This window comes from Hirundo rustica, chromosome 1, assembly GCF_015227805.2.
Source record: "Hirundo rustica isolate bHirRus1 chromosome 1, bHirRus1.pri.v3, whole genome shotgun sequence".
NCBI lineage: Eukaryota > Metazoa > Chordata > Aves > Passeriformes > Hirundinidae > Hirundo > Hirundo rustica.
This window is the reverse complement of record NC_053450.1, coordinates 113,890,029-113,912,533: the sequence shown is the minus strand read 5'-3', so window position 1 is coordinate 113,912,533 and position 22,505 is coordinate 113,890,029. Positions and strand designations below refer to the sequence as shown.

Sequence of the window (22,505 nt, the reverse complement as noted above, 5' to 3'; positions counted from 1 at the left end):
AGTAAGCAGCAGCCAGGAATCCACCTAGGTTGTGTCCAAGCAAAATCATTTTTTCTAGCCCCACCTCCTTTCTCCATTCCTCTATGGACTCCACGAACTGATTTTCTGCTTCCCGAGCATCAGTGTCAAAGTGTGGTCTACTGCTACGCCCAAATCCCAAGAGGTCGAAAGCATGAACGGTCCTGTTCTCACAGAGATCTTCAAAGTTGAGAGCCCACAGTCCAACACCTCCTCCAAACCCATGCAGGAGAACAAGTGGAGTTTTATTTGAAAGGTCTGGAGAGAATGTCAGAGTCCATATTTTATTTCCATTAGATATATACACATATCGTTTATTGTATATGCTTGCAATACCTGGAGAAAAAGCGAGAAAAAACTATGTTGCTAGACACGCCTCACAAAATATAAAGTACATTCTACTGAAACTACTGTTTTGATTAGGAGCTGCTTTTAAAGGAGAGAGCTTCTAATCAAATGTCTACATAAATGAAAAATGAAAATGTAATTTTAAACCTGTTTACTTCATCAAGTGTAAAAGGCATACTGAAAAATGTCTCTCATTATATTTAATGTAAATTTATAGAAAATCCAGTTATATCTATGAAACTTATTAAAAACCAAAGACTTACATTTTAGCATTTTGTCCTCAGCCTCTTTAAGGTGTAGCAGTGATGTGGGACACCAAGCAGGAAGCCAGCTGAATAACCATCCAAACCTACAACAGCAATACAAAATAAAAATGTCTCAAGCAGCATGGAATTTTTTGGCACTGATGCTTTGAAGACATTTCTTTTGTTGCTCTTCATAAGAGAGCCCACATTAAGCACACGGTGTGAAGAATATAATTTTGCAGTGGGAGGGAATTAATTTTTTCCTGACTTTTTATAAAGTGGCATCACAAACAGGCCTTCTTCAAAGGGTGAGCAGTTTTTCTACCGTGTCCTCCTATCACAGCATACTGAGCTGGAGACATGAGTCCTTCCATTGACCCAACAAGCTTGGCAGGATATGTAACAATCACAGGAGTTTCCAGCCTCCTCTCAAGTTCCTTTGGAAGTCTGCCTGCACAGGCATAACCTTGCATGAATCTATCATTTCCAAAAAAGCAATAAGCTCTCTATTCACCGCCCTAACCTGAACTGATTATTACTCTAAATTTAAAAAGTAAAAAATAAGCAGGTTTATCCTAGCAAAGCAAAAACCTAGGACCTTAATTATGAACTTAGAAACAAAGTCCCAGAGGAAAACAAACCTGCCATTCCCTCAACAGAAGTTGCTTTTCCAGCTGTCAGTTACTATCTTGGTACTGCCAGCTTGACCATGAGAACAAGGGGAATGACTCAGCTGCCTTAGCCAGTGCTGCTAAGCACACAGCAATTTGGTACAGCTCTTCCTGGGTGTTAATTTACCCCTTGCTTTTAAGACTGAATCTTATTTTCCTATCTCTCACCTGGTTTTGAAGTGGCTTGGACTACCCGGCACAAAGCTGCCACTGCAGGACCATTCCTCACAGGGAAGACAATGTCAGCCACCAAATCAACTTTCTCTTGCACTCTTTTTCTACACTGAACTGCTTTCCAGTTCGTTACAGAATTTTCAGGATTGAATGCTGAGAGCATTATTTATACAACAACTAATGCTGAAAGACTATGAGGCTACTAACGTCCAGTTTTTCCGTGTGCACAACACATCAGTAATAAATTAAAGATCGGGCCCCACAAGTTCATTATTCGATGGATCTTCACTCATTCTAGGGGGTTGACCTACTACAGCTGCATATATCTCCTCAAGTTTATGATACGACAAGGAAAGCCTTCTGGGAATGCACAATGCAACTGCAAGCAGCATTGCTCAGATTCATCGAAACCTGTGAGGGGGCATTAGGAAAAAAAAGCCCCAAATCATATTTGACCAGAAAGGATTAATCATCCAATCAACTCAGACCCACCGCTATTCAGTATTATTTACTCCTCTACCGGCTGTTCTGTAAATAACCTTCCTGACCCACCAGATCACTGGAATTATTATAAGGAGGGACCTTGGGAATAGTTATAATCTTTTTAATTGAGGGGCTGGGAACAGATGGTTATACATCCTTCCATGCCATGTGCTCATGCAATCTAAGAAATGAAGAAATTTAGCATGTTATAGGAAAACGGGCATCCAAGTATTCTGCTTCCACATTAAACTATACATTTATTTAAAAGTGAGATTTTTAAGAAGTTAAGGCTGTGACAAGCCAAAAGTCATTTCACCCACAAGTAACTGTGAAATCCGAGTTTAAGAATAACGCTAATTGTGTCCAGTGCTATGAATTACTCTGGTAAATTATTAAACAACAGCTAGGTCACCATTCTTCTGAGTCAAGATTTCTGGTAGATATATGCTCAACTAGGTATTTTCATTCTTAACTCTCAGGTCAGAAACAAAACCAGTCACTATTTCCCCTGAGCTGAAACACTATGTACTGTTTCTCAGAAAAAACACTGAATTAGCGAAGAAAATACTTTAAGGATTTTATTTATATACAGAAATGTAAAGCTGCAACATGTCAACAAGAAAATGGTGTAGGGACATGGCCACAATGAAATAGAAGTGACATCTACAGATCACAGTCCCAGAACCGTATTTCCTAGTTCTAGGGAGGCACCTGACTACTTAGGAAAATTGTTTAGGAAAATGTATCAGAATGGTAAAGTTGCCCACTCCATCTTTTGTTAGTTATAAGAACTGTTTACAAATACTTTGATTTTAATTCAGAAGAGACATTGCATACATGTATAGTTTGATAAATACAGTCAGAAAGGGGAAGCTTTTAAAATTAAAACTGTTTGCAGTTCTGTCCTGTTGTACTTGCTGAACTAAAAGAGTAAGTGGTGAATGCTTTCAGGCAAAAAAAAAAGTGAGCATTTTCTAAAAACGTTAGCTTATAAAGAAAATATTTAGTTACCTATATTCAAGACTTAATCCTTTGTTTGCCTCCTTCTAAAAATGATTTACAACATGGCTACATGTTTTCCAGAGATGGAGAATAAACATCTGTTTAATCTATTTGAATAATTTTTCTGATAACTTTGAAAGGCTATAGTTGTATCATTTCTTTTGTACACCTGTGCTAAATGCGTCTTCTAAACGCATAAAGTAACATCCACTGCTTACATCGTCTATCATTTTTATTTTTGTGGTATAAAGCTGTAAGTGATACATAATGCCAAAAATGAAGCAATGGACCTTTCAAAACAGTGTGCACACCAGCAATGGAGAAGAGTTATGAAAGAAAACAGAAGATTCCAGCAGTAGTTTCACATTGTGAGCTACCCACTGCCAGAAGAGGCAGACCCCACACTGCTTTCATCACCCACCACTTCCCTCACACTCTGTTCCCACCTGTCTTTTTACAAAAAGTCAAGAGCAGAATCTTGTATTTTGAGGAGTTGAGGTCCACTGGCCTCAGCTGCTTGCTATTTCAGAAAGTGCAAAATAAATCTGGCAACTGACAGCCCAAATTTTTATAATATTTTACCAAATGTACTCACAGGCGTTACACATCCAATTACCAAGGCACATTACCAGTGGAATTTAACCTGTGTATTTGTTTGTGGCCACAAATACAATAATATAGTAATATAAACAAGTGTGCACATCCACGCTAAAATAATCAGTAACCAGCAGTAGGGTAAAGCATTGCATAGGGTGATTCCTTGCATCTTCAGTTTGGGGTTAGTTATATTTTTCACCTCTGTCTGAAAATGTCTGGAGTAACAGAGGCTGGAAAAATCAGAGGCTAGCAGGCAGGATGGAGGGCTGCTGGCCTGCCAGGCATTCAAAGAAGTCACTCTCTTTGCCGACAGACCTCTACAAAGACTTCCACATTTCTTCTCACACATCTGGGGAAGGAGATCAGAAGGTAAGGGAAAGCCCTGGAGACACCCACTGAATGACCTTAGGGCAAGTCAAAGTGATTAGTGTGAGACCAGAAGATTAGTGGGGACCATCAGTAGCCTATGCTACTGATTTGATGATCAAATGCAGTAATAAATAATGCAAACTAAAGGGACACATGCACAAACATCTGACAAAGTGAATCTGCAACCACCATGAGCAGGGGTCGAGCTATCAGGCAGGATCTAACACATTGGCTGGTTGGAACAAGTGTTCTGAGACCCTGGTTGCATGCATAAGAAAGGGAAAAAAAATTATTACTATATTTTGACACTTAATGAGTGAATGAACACTGTGTTAAGTGGAGCTCAGGATAATACTGCTTGTCCTTAACTGCTCGAATGTTAATTTGAATCAAGAACTTGCTGTCACAGCACTGCTTGAATTGCCTGGGGGTAACTTTCAAAAGAACTGAGAATCAAGTGGAGGCAGAGGTATGGTGAGCCTGACCCACCCATTCATCTCCACTACTCAGATCAAACCACATGAAGAATGTGGCAAATTGGTTGTACCACAGTTACCTTTCTGTCGTCTCCATTAACCCTATTCAGCTTGGTGAGAATTGATTCCATGCAAGACAATTAATGGATCTGCAGCCAGTTACAAATTTGACATACTCACAAAAAGTTTGTGAAAGCATAGATACTGCTGAAGAATTGAAAACCTATCTTTTAACAAGGAGGTATGTACTGAAACAGCTGAACAGTCTATTTGATTTCTGGCTTGTAATACGGATTTAAAAGATGGAAGCTCTACCACATAAAAATATTCAGCAGAAGTTGCTTATAATTCTGTCCAGGAGATATAAATATACAGAAATGGAGCTCATTCTCCCTCTTTCCAAGCTTACGATTTACCTACATTAGAGTTATATGAATGCATGGCTTACAAGATGTAGTAAGCTTGAAATAATTCAATGGAGGCATCTCCCCACACACATCAGCATTGCAGACCTAGCTGTCATGACCTGTGGAAAGTCTGTGTGGCAGAATAGCAAGGCAAAAAACACAGGGTTTGCAAACAGGTGGCAAAAAACACAGGGTTTGCAAACAGGTTGCAAAAAGGTAACAGAACTCCACCAAACCAGAGTAAATGAATACAACACCATTGACATGATCACCTGTCAAAAATTTCTGACCCACCAAGACCGGCCATGCAAAAACCCTTCTAAAGTGTTGAATATATTATCAGCTTTTCATTAAGAATTTTGAAGCTAGTATGGTAATCAAAACTCCCATGCAAGACAAAAAACCATGCAGCAGTGACAGGAGTGTGGAAAAGAGATTTTCCTGTCACAAAGAATTACATGAACTTAAAAATTACAACAGTAAGGAAGCCAGACTTCAGGTTATACAATAAATACACAGTAACTTGCAAAGGAAGGATTATGGGAAAGTAACTGAATGCTCAAGCAACAGAGCTGCACAACTGTTTGTCTTGCTCTCAGGAAACAAATGTATTTAATATTTTTAATCAAACTTTTGCAGGCAACATTGCAAACCACCAAAATTTTAGCTAGGAAGCAAGCTCAAAATCTCAAAAAGCTGAAACACTGAGTAAACTTACTGTTCAAGCTAAACTACTTCCAGCTTTACCCTTAAATCCTATTAGAGTGAAGCTGATCTCTCAAAAACCCTAACCCTCTCCTCTCCTGACTCACAGAATTAATTTCAGCCATTTAGAAGTAAGGAAAGAAAAACATATTACTGCAGAGAATTTGGTACTGTTTCTGCCCAGCACCAAGAGGAATGGCATCAAGATTTTCAAGGTCGTTCAGCTGACAATGCAGTTATAAGTGCCCAAGCAATTCGAGCTAGTTCCAAATTAAGAGACTCTTACACTGTAACAGAAAAAAAAAAAAAGGCAAGCTATTGGAAAGCCAGCTCAGATTCCCCCCTCTTGTTTATGCATGAAGTATTTTTTCAGTACCATGCTAGCAAAGGAATTCAAAATTACCAATATGTTGAAATCTAAATATAAGCAACATAAGGTTCACAAGTTCTAAGGTCTTACATAAACCTCATCCCATAAAAACACCATGTTACTTCTCAAAATTCATTCAGCCCTTTCAGTTGTTATAGAAATAATAAGAATGAGGAAAAAAAGGAGGAATGAAAAGAAGCATCAGTATTCATAACTGGGAAAGAGGTCAGCATATAAAATTTAAGGCAAAGTGTCAATTTTGAAAATAAAACTGTTTTACTATAATGCTCTATAAACACTTTGCAGTTAACACAGGATGGATGCTTACGTGAAGTAACTACAGATACCCTTTTACATTTTCATTATCTCCTTTCTACTGGATGCTTTCTGCATTTTCCTCAGCACCAGCAGTAGCCTACACCAAGGTTAAGAGGTACATAGGATGGTTTCTGCCACCGTCAACACCACCAAGTTTTCAGAGGAAATTCTGTATTTGGTTACTAAATTTCAGGTTTACGGGTAATGACCTGAAACAATAAAAAGCAAAAGGAACAGTCAAGGATGACACAATCAAATAGAACGTTCTGTATCAAAATGTCAGAGAAAAGTAGCCGGTTTTCACCTGGCTCATTTCTATCCATTACAGAATTGAGTTATAATGAACTTTTCCTTTCCCATTTCATTAATTTAATAGCCTGCAATATGAGAATATTGGGTGCTGTTTACATGACTGATTATGGCAAGTATCGATCCTTCTTTGTTGGCAGATACCAGTAACACCACCATGGCAAAATCCCCTAATATGTAAAGAAAAATATTTTAGTAATCACTATATCCAAGGTCCATCTTGGTGGCTGTTCTCTGTACCAGATTTATGAAATTATGATTTAAAAGGCACTAGATTTTAAACCAGATAATTATGGCTTCACCCACCTACAGAAAAGCCAGAAAGTTAACCAGCAGATCTATGAACTAACAAGGTGGAAAGAAAAACTGAGTCAAGGTTGAGGACATCAAGCTTTTAAGTCAGAGCTGCCACTGACAGACAGTAACATATAATCATGACATCAAGTCCACATTTAACTAGGCAGGGATGTTTCTGCAACAAGACTCAGGATATGATTTCATGAGAACCTCAAGAGCACAAGCAATTTTAGAAGTCCTTGAAGCCCTTCATTCCTGTCCCTGAAGTGCAGCATGTTCTTTATGTTTCTGTCTTCTGAGAACAGTGAATATAGTCAGAATCATTCAGGCATATAAAGTAACTGTTGTTGTGAAGGCTGTATATTCAGGGACAAAGCTTCTGCACGTACAATAGAAGTCAGATGTAGCAATCACAACAATTTGCATGAGATGTTCCTAGGACAAAACACTGCCAGTTGGGGACAAAAATCAGGAGAAGAAAAACATTCCATGTTTCATTTTCATTGCACGAACAGACTAACAATCCTCAGGGAAAGACCTTGATGTGCATACTGAAGAGGCAAGACCCAGAAGCAAGTATTAGGAATATGGTATGGGGACAAAAAAACTTCCTTGCCTTAAGAAATGCCTGTTTACCATTTTCATGAGGAGACAAAAAATGGATGAAATCATTGTCAACAGGTTAAAAAAGGATAACTTTTTTTTTCCAAGATGACATTATAACCCTGCCCATAAAGTTCTGTTTAGATTAGTTTTGAGCCAAGATGTTCCATGCAATTAGATGTTGTGAAACTCTTGGATACTTCAGTAACATTAAAACAGAATGTTTTGAAAACCTCTGCATAATATTTCTAGGAAGTGCAACATACATCAGCCCCATTCCAACACAAATCCCATAATAGGTTATTGCAGAACATTGCTCTACATTAGGGCAGAGGTGAAAACAATGCATTCCTCATGTATTTACTGCATTTTGAACTCCGTGTTCAGAACATTCAACATCAGAATTAATAAAAAAATTCAGAAGCAAGTTTTATTACTATTTTTATCAAAATTAACTTGAAAATGTACCTCATGAACGTGAATCCATAACCAATGAGATTTTCTGGCTATTTTAGAGATAGTAAAGTTTACCATGCTTATTTTAAGTCACTTGAGCAACCTGAGCATTCATCGAGTGGAGAGGACCTACAATTCTGTTCCCTCCCATGCTGCACCTCAGACAGAGGTACAACTTGCATTATAACTTGCACCACTGAAGCCTCCTCCTCCTTTCTTCTGTGTCTTCCAGCACTGCCCTTTTTTTTTTTTTTTTTTTTAAAACAACCATATGTGTCCTTTTTTCCTAAGCTTTTATAATTTCTTCCACCCTCTTTCTAGCTATACCCAAAGGTGTCCATTTTAGGGCAAGCGCTTTTTCAGTGCTTTTTCAGTATGTACCGCAAGAATGAAGTTTACTCGAGGAGTGTCACCCAAGCCTGCAACCTGCAATGAACGCTCACATTGCTTACAAAGAAGCTGTGATAGCACCTCAGTTACTCAGTTTCACATTCATATATATATATTAAAAAAAAAAAGCATATTAGCAACTACATACCAAGCATGGAATAACAGAGAATATAAAGATGGAGAGGAGAAGCAAGGGGGAAGCTGCACAGTCCCACCAAAACTCCTCAAATTTGTAACAGAGACCACAGGTTAGGTACCACAGAAGTCCTACCTCTGCTCCCTCCACAGTAAACTCATGTCTGATAGAACTTGGCAATGACACACATTTCACGAGATTTTACAAACAACACACCGCACATTGCAGTAAGAATCTCTGAAGAAAAGCATAATTAAAATTAAGGAAATGAAAATTTCCTCTTGGTGCCCCTCAGATGTTATTCAACTTTCTACTGTATTTCATTTGTACATCAACTGATGCACTCCTGCTGCCCTTCAGATTCTGCATTGCTTCAATCTGACTTAATCCTTGTCAGCCTTCTCATACCTACCATGCCAGCAGCCCACATTTCAGCCTGTTCCCAAACTCCATCAAATTGAACAAGAGCAAAGTACACACGCAACAGGCACCTCTCACTAACCTGCACTACTTTCCACCCATACTCTACCCTGCTTCTATTTTGGTAAAAATACCATTGGACATCGTGCACAATTTAGATCACAACATTAGGAGGTGAATGTTTTCATTTCTCCATAAGGGTCCATATAAGAACACAGATATAAGACTATCTAAAGCATTCAATCACTTCCCTCAGCTCTAAACATGCTATACACAAACCCCACCTGTACACAAGTATGAATATACACCAAGGGTTGTTTCACTGCAACTCATTAGAGCAGTTTCTATGATGTGTTCCTTTATCATGGTCACCTAGGGTGACAAAGGGTTACCTAGGTCAAAATGCAAGAACTGGTAATCAACATTATGGACTACCAATGTCCATTTCCACTTTCTGGAAAAACTAAGAGCTGCACAATCCTTTTGGCAACAGACTATTTTCTCTACATGCTTACACCACAAATGCTTTAGGTGTCAAGGAAGTGCAAGTAGTCTTAAAAATAGTTAAGTTAAATGGGTATAAAAAGCCATCTCATTAAAAGTTCCCTTATGGAAAGGTAAAGGTATAATTAAGAAGCTTTTGGTGTTAATGACACCAAATTACTAAATGCAACCAAGAAAAAAAAATCTACAATGGTCTGTTAGAGCACTAACCCACCCCATTTCTGTATTTTCCCCTTTGCTACACCCTTCTCTCCCTCACTTCAATATATGAGCAGACTTTCTCAATGGCAACAGGCACTCTTGCATCTTCTTTTAGAAAATGCGGGGTTTTTATGCCTGCATGTTTCCCTCCTTTCTGTAGTCTCCTATCATCTTGAGTTTTCTAGTACAACACACTCAGAGCACCTTCCTTCTTCGCCATTCCTCACCAAGTCACCATGTGTTCTTGCTGCCACTTCAAATCCTCCTTTTACCCTCTTAACCTTATTCCAGATCGACCTCATTCCCTTAGCTTCACTGACTCACAAATCTCTCTTCTCCACTGACCTCTCTCCTGCTGCTCAGCTTCTCATCTGGATCTTTCTGAGCCAATATAAATGCAGACACTCACCTTTCCTCCCATGCCCTCTTCTCCCTGGCTGTTAGTGCAAATCACGTACAAAAAACTATCCCAAAAGAATGCCAGAATTGCAAGTAAATACTCAGAAGTTATGAAACACAAGAATCAAAAATTCCTCAGCAAGAAATCTTAATAAACCAGTGTATAAAAGAAAAGACATATTAATAGTTTATCAGTTGGGAGAGTTGTTCAGAATCTCCCAGAGAGGTTCAGAACAGTCAGAGAACCCCCGGGGCATGGACACTGTCCCTTTCAAAAAGACAGGTCTCTAACTGGGGCTATCAGCCCCCTGCAGGCTCTAAAACAACTTTTCATATACCCAAATACATGCAATACTGGCTAAAATTTGTGTTCTCCAATGACACATAGTCACCAGCACTACAGCAGCCCCACATCTAGTTACCTCTATTTATAGCTTCACTGTCATTTCCACTGGGGCTCAGAGCTCTAACAACTCTACTTTGGCAGCTTCTCAAGAAGCATCTTTGCCTAATACTTGGAAAGGGGAGTTATTAGCATCTTTCTTCTGCCACCAGAATGAGAGGATAGCCCCTGTTACATTCTGCCATCTTTCCTTCTCTCCCTTTAGTCTGCACTAGGGTAGATGAGAGATCTTGATGAACAGACCTTCCGTCCCCAAATCCATACAAGTACTAGTTGCCATTAGAAATAATCCCATAAATGCCTGAAAACATGCTCATAACAAATACCTTCTGATGAGCTCATGCATGTAACACAAAAGGCATTAAGTACTGAAGCAGTGACTGGCACAACCCTGCCAGACAACAAGACAAAATCAGAAAAGAGGAAGGAAATTACCTTTAACCTTTTTCCACATCTGCTTTCCACACTGCCCTTACTTATCACTCAGTTTTAAAAAATGCAAGTTGTAACTACCAAACCTTTGTTTGGTCACCTGCGCTATAGGAAAGGAGAAATGTAAGCAGGACCCTGCTTTCAGCAGCCTATCCACTCAGTTTGCTTTAAAACCTAGATCATGTAACCAGCAAAAAATTCAGGCTAGAATTCTGAGTTGAGAGCATCCCTTCATGCTGTAACACTGTAAACCATCCTACTAAGGAGAAGACACAAGCTCTATCAAGCCTAATAAACTATTCCTCTTTTATTAATCAAACAGCTCACTTCAAAATTGAGTTCTGTAATACAAACAAGCTTGAAGGACAGCACAAAAATAATTGTGAACGTTGGTGTTAAGAGTATTATGTCTTTAAGTTTACTCCAAGCCACTATTTTGTGAGACTAAAGGCCACTGACAAGCAATTTGGTATGAGCTTGTAACTGCAGATCCCTTAGTGTTTTGTTTTAAAGAAAACTATTCCACTTATCTCAGAGGGGAAAAAAAACCCCAAAATCCAGCATTGCAGTTTGGGGATCTTTTCCTGTATGTATACACACATTTAGTAGCTGTTCTTCCTCATTATATTACAAGCCATAAGCAGCCCTGTACATCCCCAGTGAATAAGTGAATTCGACACTGGCAAAAGGCTTACGCTAGGCTGTCTGCTTCACAGTCAGAAGTCTCCACCTAAAACTTACTCAGAGGAGGTCCAAGGCTGTAAACAGGTTTGGAAACCACTAGCAGGTGATATGTTAACCAAGCAATCACTATCACTGTGACTACTAAAACGATTTGTTTAGTTAATCTTCTAATTCAAAGTTAGGACAGGACCATGAATATTTTTCATCAATATTTTTCAGCTGAGATCTTCCAGAAAGTAACTGAACCGCTGTTATTCTGTTTTCACCACACTTTGCACAGTTACCAAATTGCAACAAAGCCAAGTATGTTGCATAACAAATTGAGTCACACTATTGTTTTCAAAGCAGATAAACCGTGAGTTTATTCTTTGTGTACACCTGTCACTAGTAATTTTATCTAGGGCTTTGATGCTATATTGTAACTTCCTACCACTGCGATGGCATTCTAAATGAAAAATTATTTAACATATTTCTTGCGTTTATAAACTTCCCCTGGGTACTGAGTTTTGCTCGACTTAGAAAGATGAACAAATGCTAATTTTAGTTATTGCTAGAAACCGACCAATAAAAGCACTAACATTTCACCACAAATGCACTTTCTGAATTCATGGAAAAGGATGATGAGATTTTGTTCTTAGAAGTCTTTAGCGAATTGGGAGGCTTACTCTGAAAAATACCACATCAACATCTAATCGTTCAGAAGTTCTGAAAATCAACAACCCTTAAAAGCCATCCAGCTGTGTAAACCACATGAGAAACTTGCAATAATCCTCCTGAAAATGCATCCCAACCCTATGTCCAGATCAACAAGTGCTATGATCCTGCAATCCTATAAGGCAACTCCAGTTGAGGGTGCTTGGCACTGTCTCGGCAGCACTCAGCACTCTGTGTGATCAAACCAGACAGCTAATGCAGTTCAGGCTAATGAGCTGAATGAACACACAAACAAAACAGGCTGAGGCAGAGCTATTTTAGGACTTGTACTTAGAAAACCTGTAAACCAGCAACAAGGAGCTTTACAAAGTACTGGTATTTAAGACTGTGAAGAGGTCAGAAAGAACACAGAATCAAGAAGAGTTTCACTTTAGTTTCAAGTGGGTTAATGTTGCAGAAGGCAGAGGTTGTGTGGAGGGTAAGATTTTGGAAAGCTATTTTAAGTTCGAGGAAGGGAGGAGAGAGTTACAGTGTAGACAAAACCGCATAGTGCTTTGAAAGAAAAGCTTTTGGAGTTTGCATCTTAAATGAGAATGCTGTGTGCATATGGTGATAACAGCGTAATAGGGACTTTGGAAAAAGATAGATAGTCCAGATCTGGTCAGATTGAGCTGGCAGAGCAGGAAAATATGTAAGATGAAATACCAAAATCCCAACCTGTAAAAAGGACTAAAAAGAGAACAAGACTGAGGATGCAGGTAGTTTTGAGAGAATAACAAAACAGACACATAACATGACAACATGCAAATAAGCAATATACTTAGTTAAGAAGTCATGAATGCATGGCATGATTTTCATGCAAATAGCTGAAGAATTTTAAGTCTGATTTCTCAAAGTAACACAATACTTAGTTATACAAGAAGGGAGATGTAGAAGAAAAGGCAAGAAATGAGTTTTCAAGAACTAGGCAATGGGATATACCACCTAATATTTAAAGCACAGCAAAAGAGGAAAAATTCATGTAAACAATGCATACAAAGCATATTTACACATCTGACAGAAGGAATAAAGCACATGCATGACTAAAGCAGAGCTGGATGTATTCTGATAGAGCACTGTTTGGACTAGAATCATAAAATATGATGGAACAAACTTTGAGATAAGTGCCCAGTAGATATATTAAGTACATCTGGTAAACAAACTCAGAGATAGGATGACTTTATTACTCTACAGGGGCAGATAACATATTTGGGGGCAATGGAAAGGACCCACAATGGAAGCTTAAGTGTAACAAGAAATAATGCACACCCTAAGAAGTCATTACTTGAGTAAAGAACATGTCAACTGAAGAACAGACCATTGATTAGTAACTTGTATAGAACCACTTGAATGTACACATGCAAAAGATATAGTGTGGAACTACAGAATTTCAGGCAGAAGAATGACTATTAGCTATAATAAAGTCATCAAGGGCGTAAGTGCTTACAAACAAGTATTAGAGATCTATATTAAGAACAGGGGCAGGGAAACTTATGCCACAGGAGTTATTTCAGTAGATGTGAATGCCTTGGGACAGTGACATCAAAGAAGTTAGCAGGGATAGCATACAGTTCTGGGAAAGTTTAAGCAACAGCGATTGCTTTTAACTTAATGACACAGAGAGGCTGACAAGTGCACTGTCTGCTCTACATCAAAGCGAACGTATGAAGGTGGGGTATCCGTATGCACAGATAAAGCGGCAGAGGCACACAAGAGCATGGGCCAGCACTGTATACAGCCCTGTGGCCTCCGGGGCACGAAGGGAAGGGCGGATGACAGTCGGAGCGCTTACATACGCCAAAGCAAAGGGGCAGAAAACGCGCAGGGACACGCCTGCAGGCAGATGTGCAATGACAACAGCTGGCCAGCCACGGCCGAGCTCCAGTGCAGAAGGCGAAGCAGGGGGGACACGGGGCTCGGAGGAGCCGGCGGCAAACCCTGCCGGGAGCCTGCCCGTGCCAGAAGGCGGGCAGCCATGGCAGGAGGGCGGGCTGTGCGGCAGGAAAACATGGCAGGCAGTGTGCCCGCACGCCGGGGAGCGCCCGAGCGGCGATGCCGGAGCGCGGCAGGGCCGGAGCGGAGCGCGGAGCCCGGCGGGCGCTCGGGGAGGCGGGAGCCCACCCAGGCCCCGGCACAGGGGCCGGCCGCCGCCGCCCCGCAGCCTGTAGGCGCCGCGGGCACACGGGCCGGCGGCGGGGGGAGGCGGGCGAGCAGCGCCCGCGGCACGGCCCGGGCACCCCGAAAGGTTTCCTGACGCCGTGCAGGACACCCGCGGAGAGGACGGGGGTCACCCCGCGGCCGCTCCACTCACCCATCGCTGGGAGCCTCCTCCTCGGCCATGGCGGCGGCGCGGTGGTCGGGAGATGACAGCGGCGGAGGGACGGCGGTGGCCGGCAGCAGAGAGAAGGACAGCGCGACGGCGGCGGCACCGGCCATCACGGGCTCCTCCCTCCCTTACTCCCTCCCTCCTGCCCGCCCGCCGCCTGCGTCATGCCCGCGGGGCCACCCACACTCAGGGCGCCGCCGTGCGCGGCCCGGCAGCGGCCGGAGCGCTGTAGGCGATGCCCGGGTTGTGTATGTGGGCGTCGGGCGGATGCCGGGCACGGTCCCCCACAGAGGGGAGCGGGTCCCGGGCGCTCCCCAGCCGCCCGCCAGCGGCGTGGCTGAAGCAGGGCTCCCGTCTGTAGGCTCCTGGTCCCGGGATGGCGGCACTGATGAGGCCCTTGCGGAAGGGCCGTGGCTTCGCCCGGGAGTGTGGGGCGCACGGTGCACTTGTGTGTATTCTGTGCTGAGCACGCTGTACATTGTGCAGGCATACTGTGTACACACGGGGCATATTGTGTGTATCTGCCGAGGGCCGCGTTCCCCACTGTTTCCCCACCGAGTGGTGCACGGGAGGGACACAACAGCGGGCAGTGGCGTTGGAGAGGCGGCAAAGCCCCTGTGCCAGCACACAGCTGACAAGGAAAGCAGGAGATGGAGCAGAACCCAAACTAAAGCGTCAGCTCCCCCACAGACATATCTTTGGCCAACTCGCTCAGCAAGGCCTGCAAAGAGGGCGGCAGGGCTAGCCAGCACTAAGTGTTCCAGGTTGTAATGTTCGTTTTTACATATAAGAAGCAAATTAGGAGTTCTGGATGCAAAGAAGTATTATCTGTCCCTAAGACGATTCCAAGTAGAATGCCTATTGCGACTGTCATGTTCAAGTGTTTTGAAAGACTTAAGTGCAGCCATGCCTATGGGGTGGAGAATTATGGGATGTGCTTGTTTTAGACAGCATTTGGCCTCATAATATTGGTTGTGGCATTGTTCAGCTGCATAAGAACTGCTTTTCTATTGGGCAATCAACAAACCTTAATGGAAACAAAGCAGCAAAGTGCAGCAAGTGGACGGAGCGGCGAGTTGTTTTTAAGTCTTGCGTTTCTTCTGAATTTTGTCACTGAGCTCTAAAGCTGTTTTTAGAAAAGCAGATGGAATGATGATTACTGTTTCTTTTGGTTTCTGCAGTCCTTTGATAAAAGGTATAAGGTGAATTTGGTAATAGCTGAAATAATTCTCAGCTAAAACCATTCTGCAATTTAACAACAGCAATTGTTGAGATTACACAATCTCAGCTAAAGTTTGTTTGGCTCTGTCACAATGGTTTGGCAATCTGATATTTTTCTCAGGACAGTATATTTATTTTTATTATTGCTCTGGAAGATTTTATTTATGAAAAAAGTGACTATAGTGTGTGTAAAAGTATATGATCGCTGGCAAAGGTTTGCAAAGATGGTCGCTAGAGTTTGCAAACAACCTGAAACAATAGCTCTACATGCTATGATTTTCTTCCTTTCTAATTTCAATGGAATAGTAAGTTTAAAACCTCATAAATGAGATTTACATCCCAATCATGGAATGTGGAAGTGTTCAGACATAATTATCTGTGACTTTAATTCCGTGTTGCTCACCCGAACAGTAATTGGTTACACTTGTTTAAGAGTATAATTGTACAAGCAGCCCACTCCCATTTAGCAGTCCTTCTTTCTCTTATTGAGGAATGACTCAGTTTCTTTAGAGCTGATTCGATTATGTGGTTAAATCAGCTGTATTTCTGTGCATGAAGAAATGACTGCAATAATGCTTGTAGAAGAAAGAGAGTTGTGCATCTGTTGGCTAATGCTGCAGTGGAGTGTCAATGAATGAAGGACAGCTGTATTACAATGAGAAGCAAATAGTTCAGATGAATTTTTCCATTTTTGTATTTCAGAAAAATTTCTGGACACTGAAAATATCCTAAAGGGAATGGCCCCTACTGCTGTTTAACCTCTCATTTTCTGCTTTAGTGGGGCTTGTATCTGGCCCTCGTTATTGAATTAGTTTCATACCATTCTATTCAATAAGTGGTATGTTATTCATGAGTAAGCTACTTCTCCAAACTGCATCAGTTGCAGTTTGCAGCTTGCTAAAATAAGTCTGAGCAAGAAACTGCAGAGGGGATTGACTTGGCCAAGTATTACGGACTAAGACTGTTTAAACATGTTTATATGAAAGTAAGGTAATTTGTTATGTATGCTCTTATTTTGACATTTTGTGGGGCCTCAGAATAGCAGGGAGAAAGCAGAATAAAACTGATTGGTGTCTGCAAATGAACCTGTTTCTGATGGCAAGAGGACCTTGGAGTTGTTGTGGAATGTCCCTGGGATCTCCTATCCATGCACTGCTGTCACTGGAGGTCTGACTTACTCTGCTGTGCTCCTTCAGCAGAGAAGGCTGTTTGTCAGGTGCCTCAGGGACTGGAGGTGTAGGAGTTGGAGTTTGCTGTGGCTAAGCCTGAGCGGAGACCCAAATAGCAGTGGAAGACTGAAGATGTAAATGAGGAACTCTGCCCAGAGTCCTGTAGTCTGTGTTTCTCTGGGGAGAGCCCTTTGTGTTACTGAGGTGTGGGAGGAATCCTGACATTAACTGAGCTGCTTCTGCCTGGTTCTGGACCTCAGTACTATGGCAGCAGGATGTTTCAGCCTCGTATAAGTCAATGAAGAAACAAAAAGTTGTAACCGTGTCAGTTTTCAGTGGAGTCTGGAGACCCATACTGTTGGGCTCTCTCTGACCCCAGTTGTCTAGAGGGCCATGGCAGCCCTGGGCAGGTTGTTCAACTTCTGATCTGTTGTACTGCTCTGTGGACTCTCAGTGCTCCCTTCCAAACTGGAGTGGCAGTTTGAGACCAGTGGCAACATGCTCATTGTGTTCCTAGTGTGTCTGCTGCATGTTACCGTGTTTGCTAGACATAAGTGGGCATAGGCAGAGTTTTAAATGAGTATAGGTTGACCAAGAATTGTTCAAATACTTAGGGATCCTCCTTCACATTCACTTTGCCAACATCTTTTAACCGACCTCTCTGTCTATGGCGAGCCATAAGGAGGCTATTTCTACAGATTCCCAAACTCCTGGAAGCTGTGAGGGATGTTGGTGACATGGGAGGCCCTCCTTGAAGAAAGGCTAGTGCTTCACTATGCTCCTTGTTCCCAAGGCCCATCCTGCATGGGAAAGCAGTCTGTCTCAGCCTCTTGTCCTTTCACATCCTTACTGTGCAGGTGGGCAAGCTTTCTTGTGCCCCTTCCAGGATTCATGTCTGATCCTGCTCTGGGAGCAGGCTGTCTGAGAACTGGGAACACTGGGAACACAGTGGCCACGACTGTAAGGGGACAGTCCTGGAGTGAATGTTTGGTGCAAACCAGAGTCTCTGTGAATTTTGGCACTTGAACAAAAGAGGTGTGGTTGAAGGGAATTCTAAGGAAATTTTGCTGATTACTTCACTGTGATCCTGTGATAGGAGTAAAGAACAAACCAGTCCTGACTGAGCTGCTGTTCACACCATCTCAGAGTGGGTTTGCATTCATAGCCTCTATCTGCCTTATAGTCAACATTTTGGAAATGTGCCCGTGGCAGTTGCAGTAAAAAGTTGAGTAACTGTGTGCAAGAGTCAGCTATGAGAAGGCCAGGAGAAATTTAAGTGTTCAAGGAGTGAGAGAACTGCAAAGAGGGGTGCCTAGATACATATTTATTAATATATCAGTATATTCAGCAGCTGAGGCTGTGACAGGCTGTGCTGCTAGGCAGAACTTCCATCATGTCATGCTTGGCTATTCCAGAGTTCATGACTCACATGTGACTAACCTAAAATTCCCTCCTAGACACAGGAGTGGCTGGGAAGAGACAAGGTCTCATGTTTTCAGGTAGGTGAAAGGGTGCTCCCACCAATGGTGCTGTGACTGTGTCTGTCTGGATCATACATGGCCCCTGTGAAGAACCCATGACGATGAGACATTTGTTTCATGAGACAGGGTGTGTAATTTAATTCACATATGTATCAGTGTCCCACAACCTTCTTGTTTCCTCTCCTTCGTCTGTGAATGTGAATACCTACATGAACACAAGGCTGGAGACAATTGATCCTTCCAGATTTTCTGGAGAAGTCTACACAGAGCAATAAGGCTATTCTAGTTTTGATTACATCCAGAAAGAAGCAAGTAGCTGAAAAGGTCAGGGTAAGCATTAGTTGAGTCTGTGCATGACATGGCAGAGTGGTGAGAGATGAGTGATCTGCAGGACCAGAAAAAGGAGTATGATCAACATGAACCCCACAGGAGTCAGGAAGGCAGTTTTCAATGAACTTGGAGTTAAGAAACCAGCTCAGCTAAATCACTCAAACTGGGGAGACAAACCTACAGGAAAGGAGAAAGTAAGTTAGCTTTTATATTGGTTGTTAGAGCTGAGACTAAAAGTACAACAGAAGCATGTGTGAACAAAATCAGAAAGACAAGCATGAGATGAAACGCAACTAGCGAGCGAAACAAAACCCCCACATCACTCCAGAAGCTCATTAATTGTGTGGAATAGAAAATGTACTCTAATTGTAAAGTGAGAAAACTAAAAGGTGTCAGGAATGCAAAACCTTCTAGATTTCACTATCTAAGGTAGTAAAATAAGGAAACTAATGCACTAGTGAGGTGCAGTTTCAGTTAAGTAAAGTGTAGACTGTTGAAGCCACATATTTTCAAATTGACCTGAATTCTCTCTTTAACTATGTCCTAGAATATTTAAAGCTCTCACTAACAGAATCCCAGTGTCAGTAATTGACATATTTGAGAAGTTATGGATGCTAAGTAGGATAGAGGGAGGCTGTAAAGTGACAAGCCTGGTGGAGAGAGGAAGGAGGAAAAAAAGGTATGACATTATTAAAAAGGTATGAGAAAGAAATTTTTCTAGAAAAATAGTGAAATATATATTTGTACATTTCTGAAAAATAACACAGGGATGAGTAACTGGCAAGAAGAACTCATATCTCAAAAACCTGATTGTCCTTACAACCACATGACATACCTTATGGATAGAGAAGAGCTCTAGATTCAATGTTTCTTGATTTCCAGGGAACTTTTTATGTGCTTTCCATATGGAAATTAATAATGTATATTCCATGTAGATTGGCAGCTAGGTGCGTGCAATGCTTGTTGGAAAACCAGAGTTACAGAGTGGTTTTCTATCAAAATGGAAATGTGTATCAAGTTGGATTGCACAGATTCAGCATCTGGTGACATGGATGCATGCTTATAAAAGGGAAAATACTTATCAAATTCACATATGTATCAGGCTGAGAGGGAGTAGGTATGCTAGAGGACAGGGACAAAATAAAAAATTATCTTCAGTTAGATATATGAAAAAAATTGGAAAGTTATTCGGCCAAAACAGATGCAGCCCTAGGCAGGAATAATCAGCTGATTAAGTAGAAATTCTGTAATTCTGTACAATAGTAAGTCAGGCTTTGAGTGGTCACAGACTGGGACTGGGTGTGAGTCAACCATGGCTCGTTATTGCAAAAAAAAAAAAAAAAAAAAAGCGTTCTGTTAGAATGTATTACGAGGATTAGAGTTTGCAAGACCTGGCAAGGAATTCTGCTTTGCTTAACAGTTGTAAAGCTAGTTTTGAATACTGCATGTGAAAAATTGTGTGGACCACCTAAAGAGCAACCAGAATGTCAAGGAACCTAGAGGAAATAGTGAATTATTTCAGATTGGTTAATTAGGGAAGAGTAAGAGTAGGAGAATGACAACAGTCTGCAAGTATGCAAGAAGTTACTGATGAGATGGGAATAACTTCTTTTCTATATCCACCAGGAGCAGAAATTGCAACCAGGATATTTTAGGTTAAACAATAGGAAAAATGTTTTTGAAGGGTAGAATACTGGAAAAATGTTGCCAGTGGTATCATCATAGTCTGTTATTGTCACTTCAAGAACAGGCTGTGTGCATCTCCTTCATAATAAGAAATTTAGTAGGTATAGTGAGGCTATTAGTATGACTTCCTGAGGACCCTTCAGACCTCTGTTTTGATTGTTTTTAATTTCATACAATCATAGAATCACAGAAGGGTTAGTGTTGGAAGGGAGCTTTAAAGGTTGTCTAGGCCAATCCCACTGCAGTGAGCAGGAACACTTCCACTAGACCAGGTTACTCAAAGCCCTATCAACCTGAACTTGAACACCCCCAGAGATGGGGCATCCTCAGTTGCTCCTGTTCCAGTATCTCACTACTCTCATCATAAGAAAGTTCATTCTTATATCAAATATAAATCTTCCATTTTAAAGTTTGAAAATGTTTCCCCTTTCCCTATCACCACAGGCTTTGGTAAAAAGTGGATTCTGTCCACCAGTACACCCATTGTCCTGTCTCATGGCCTGGAGCCTGGGCCACTTCATTTGATACTAGTGGAAGGTTTCAAACCAAAAATTCCTCTTTAGAATCCTGCTCCTAGTTCAATTAATTTACCTATGAAACACAGCGCAACTTCTCTGGTGTAATCTTGATCTCATCTTCACCCTGTTGGTTGTAAATAATAACTTGTGCAATGTTTTCGAGTTTTCTTTGTACGTAAAACCACCTTTTTTTTTTTTTTTTTTTTTTTTTTTTAAATCCCTAAAGCATATGTTGTAATACTCAACTGGTCAACAATCTCCAAACATCTGCCATGAGTAGATACAGGAAGCCTCCTGTGGGTATTTTACTTGGTATCTGGTAAACTCTAGACCTGAGAATTTCCAGTCATCTCTCTTGTGAAATAAGTTCTTATTGCAGTTTTTTTGTTGTTGTTAAAAATATTATTTTGATGCCTCTGTACTTGAAATACGAGTGTTTTCAACCAGATTAGTCAAAATAGTTCAGAGTTTTTTGTCCCTGTTAGATCCCAGTTATTTATGTATACAACATGAGTAAAGAATAATTACCTTTACTAGTAAAATCTGCTTTGTGTGTGTGTGAAGAGAACATTGAAAGCAATGTTTAAAATTGGTTAACATGTTTTGTTGTTTCTTCTTTTGAGAGAAAATGTCCATTTTTTTATTGTTCTCTTTTGATAATAAAGTATTAGGCCTCAATAAAGGAAAAAAAGAAATAGTTGTTATTTGTAGTCATTCTAGCTCATAGAAAATGGCAATAGTAAGTAGTAGTAGAGTGGAAAATACTTTTCTTCTTGGAGTTTGGCCTTTTCAACATAAAGATCACTTTTGTAAGGCAATGTCATGATGAGTAACTGCTTAAGCTCAGTTTAAAGTACTTTTCCCGCCCCCTCCCCCCCTCCCCGTAGCCTCTGTTGCTGGCCAGATTCAGCCTTATGAGGTCTTGTTGTTTGGTGGTGGTGTTTGTGGGTTGGTTTTTTTTTTTTTGTTTTTTTTTTTTGTTTTTTTTTTTTTTTTTTTTTTTTTAAATAAATTGGGGAATGCCATGACAGAGAAGCCAGTTATGTCTATGGTGCACTGTTTTAATTTACAAAAAATGTTCACAAAGTCCTATTTCCCTGGAAAGAGAAAGGATCAAACTATACAAAGCATAATGACTGCTTACAGTTTGTTCTTCCAGCTTTCTCTTGGAGGCATGTAACTGCTGCTTCTCTTGCTCTCTGTGGCTTTTTTTTTTCTGTTTGTTTACTGGGTGCTGATGACAGACAGATATGCACTGTCCTTCCTAAATATACTCAACCTTTGAATTTACATTCAAACCAGAGTGCTGGGAGGAAGGGAGTACAATTTTTTTTTTTTTTGGTAACAAGTTGTGGAACAGAGTGATCCTCAGCATTACAACATCTGTGGCTCAAGACAGCTAGCTGTCACACCTCCAGGTAAGCTCCTTGGTGAGCAAGTTCTTCAGCTGCACTGACTAGGCTCAGATGGGATGCCAACAGCAGCTGTGGTCACACCTTTTCATTAAGTCATGTGTGCGATTCTGTGTAATGGAGGAGAACTTTGTCACCCACCTAATTACAATGGAAAGCAAATTGTAGTAGCTGCCTGCAAGACCCCGTGATGTCAGTAAAAGTTTTATCATTGTACTTGTGTACCAGCTTGACATATCACGACTTCAGTCT

The 22,505-nt window shown here is 41.1% G+C and overlaps 1 protein-coding gene across 1 annotated transcript; it reads right to left on the bottom strand.

Moving 5' to 3' along the window:
* Nucleotides 1-4: 4 nt before the first annotated feature.
* ABHD5 (abhydrolase domain containing 5, lysophosphatidic acid acyltransferase) lies at nt 5-14,552 on the bottom strand (the record flags this gene model as incomplete). Its single annotated transcript, XM_040059636.1, has 3 exons — nt 14,422-14,552; nt 630-715; nt 5-354 (listed from the first exon to the last, which is right to left on the bottom strand). Coding segments are annotated over exons 1-3 (561 nt in total), but the record flags the coding sequence as incomplete, so codon positions are not given.
* Between the last annotated feature and the right edge of the window lie 7,953 nt (nt 14,553-22,505).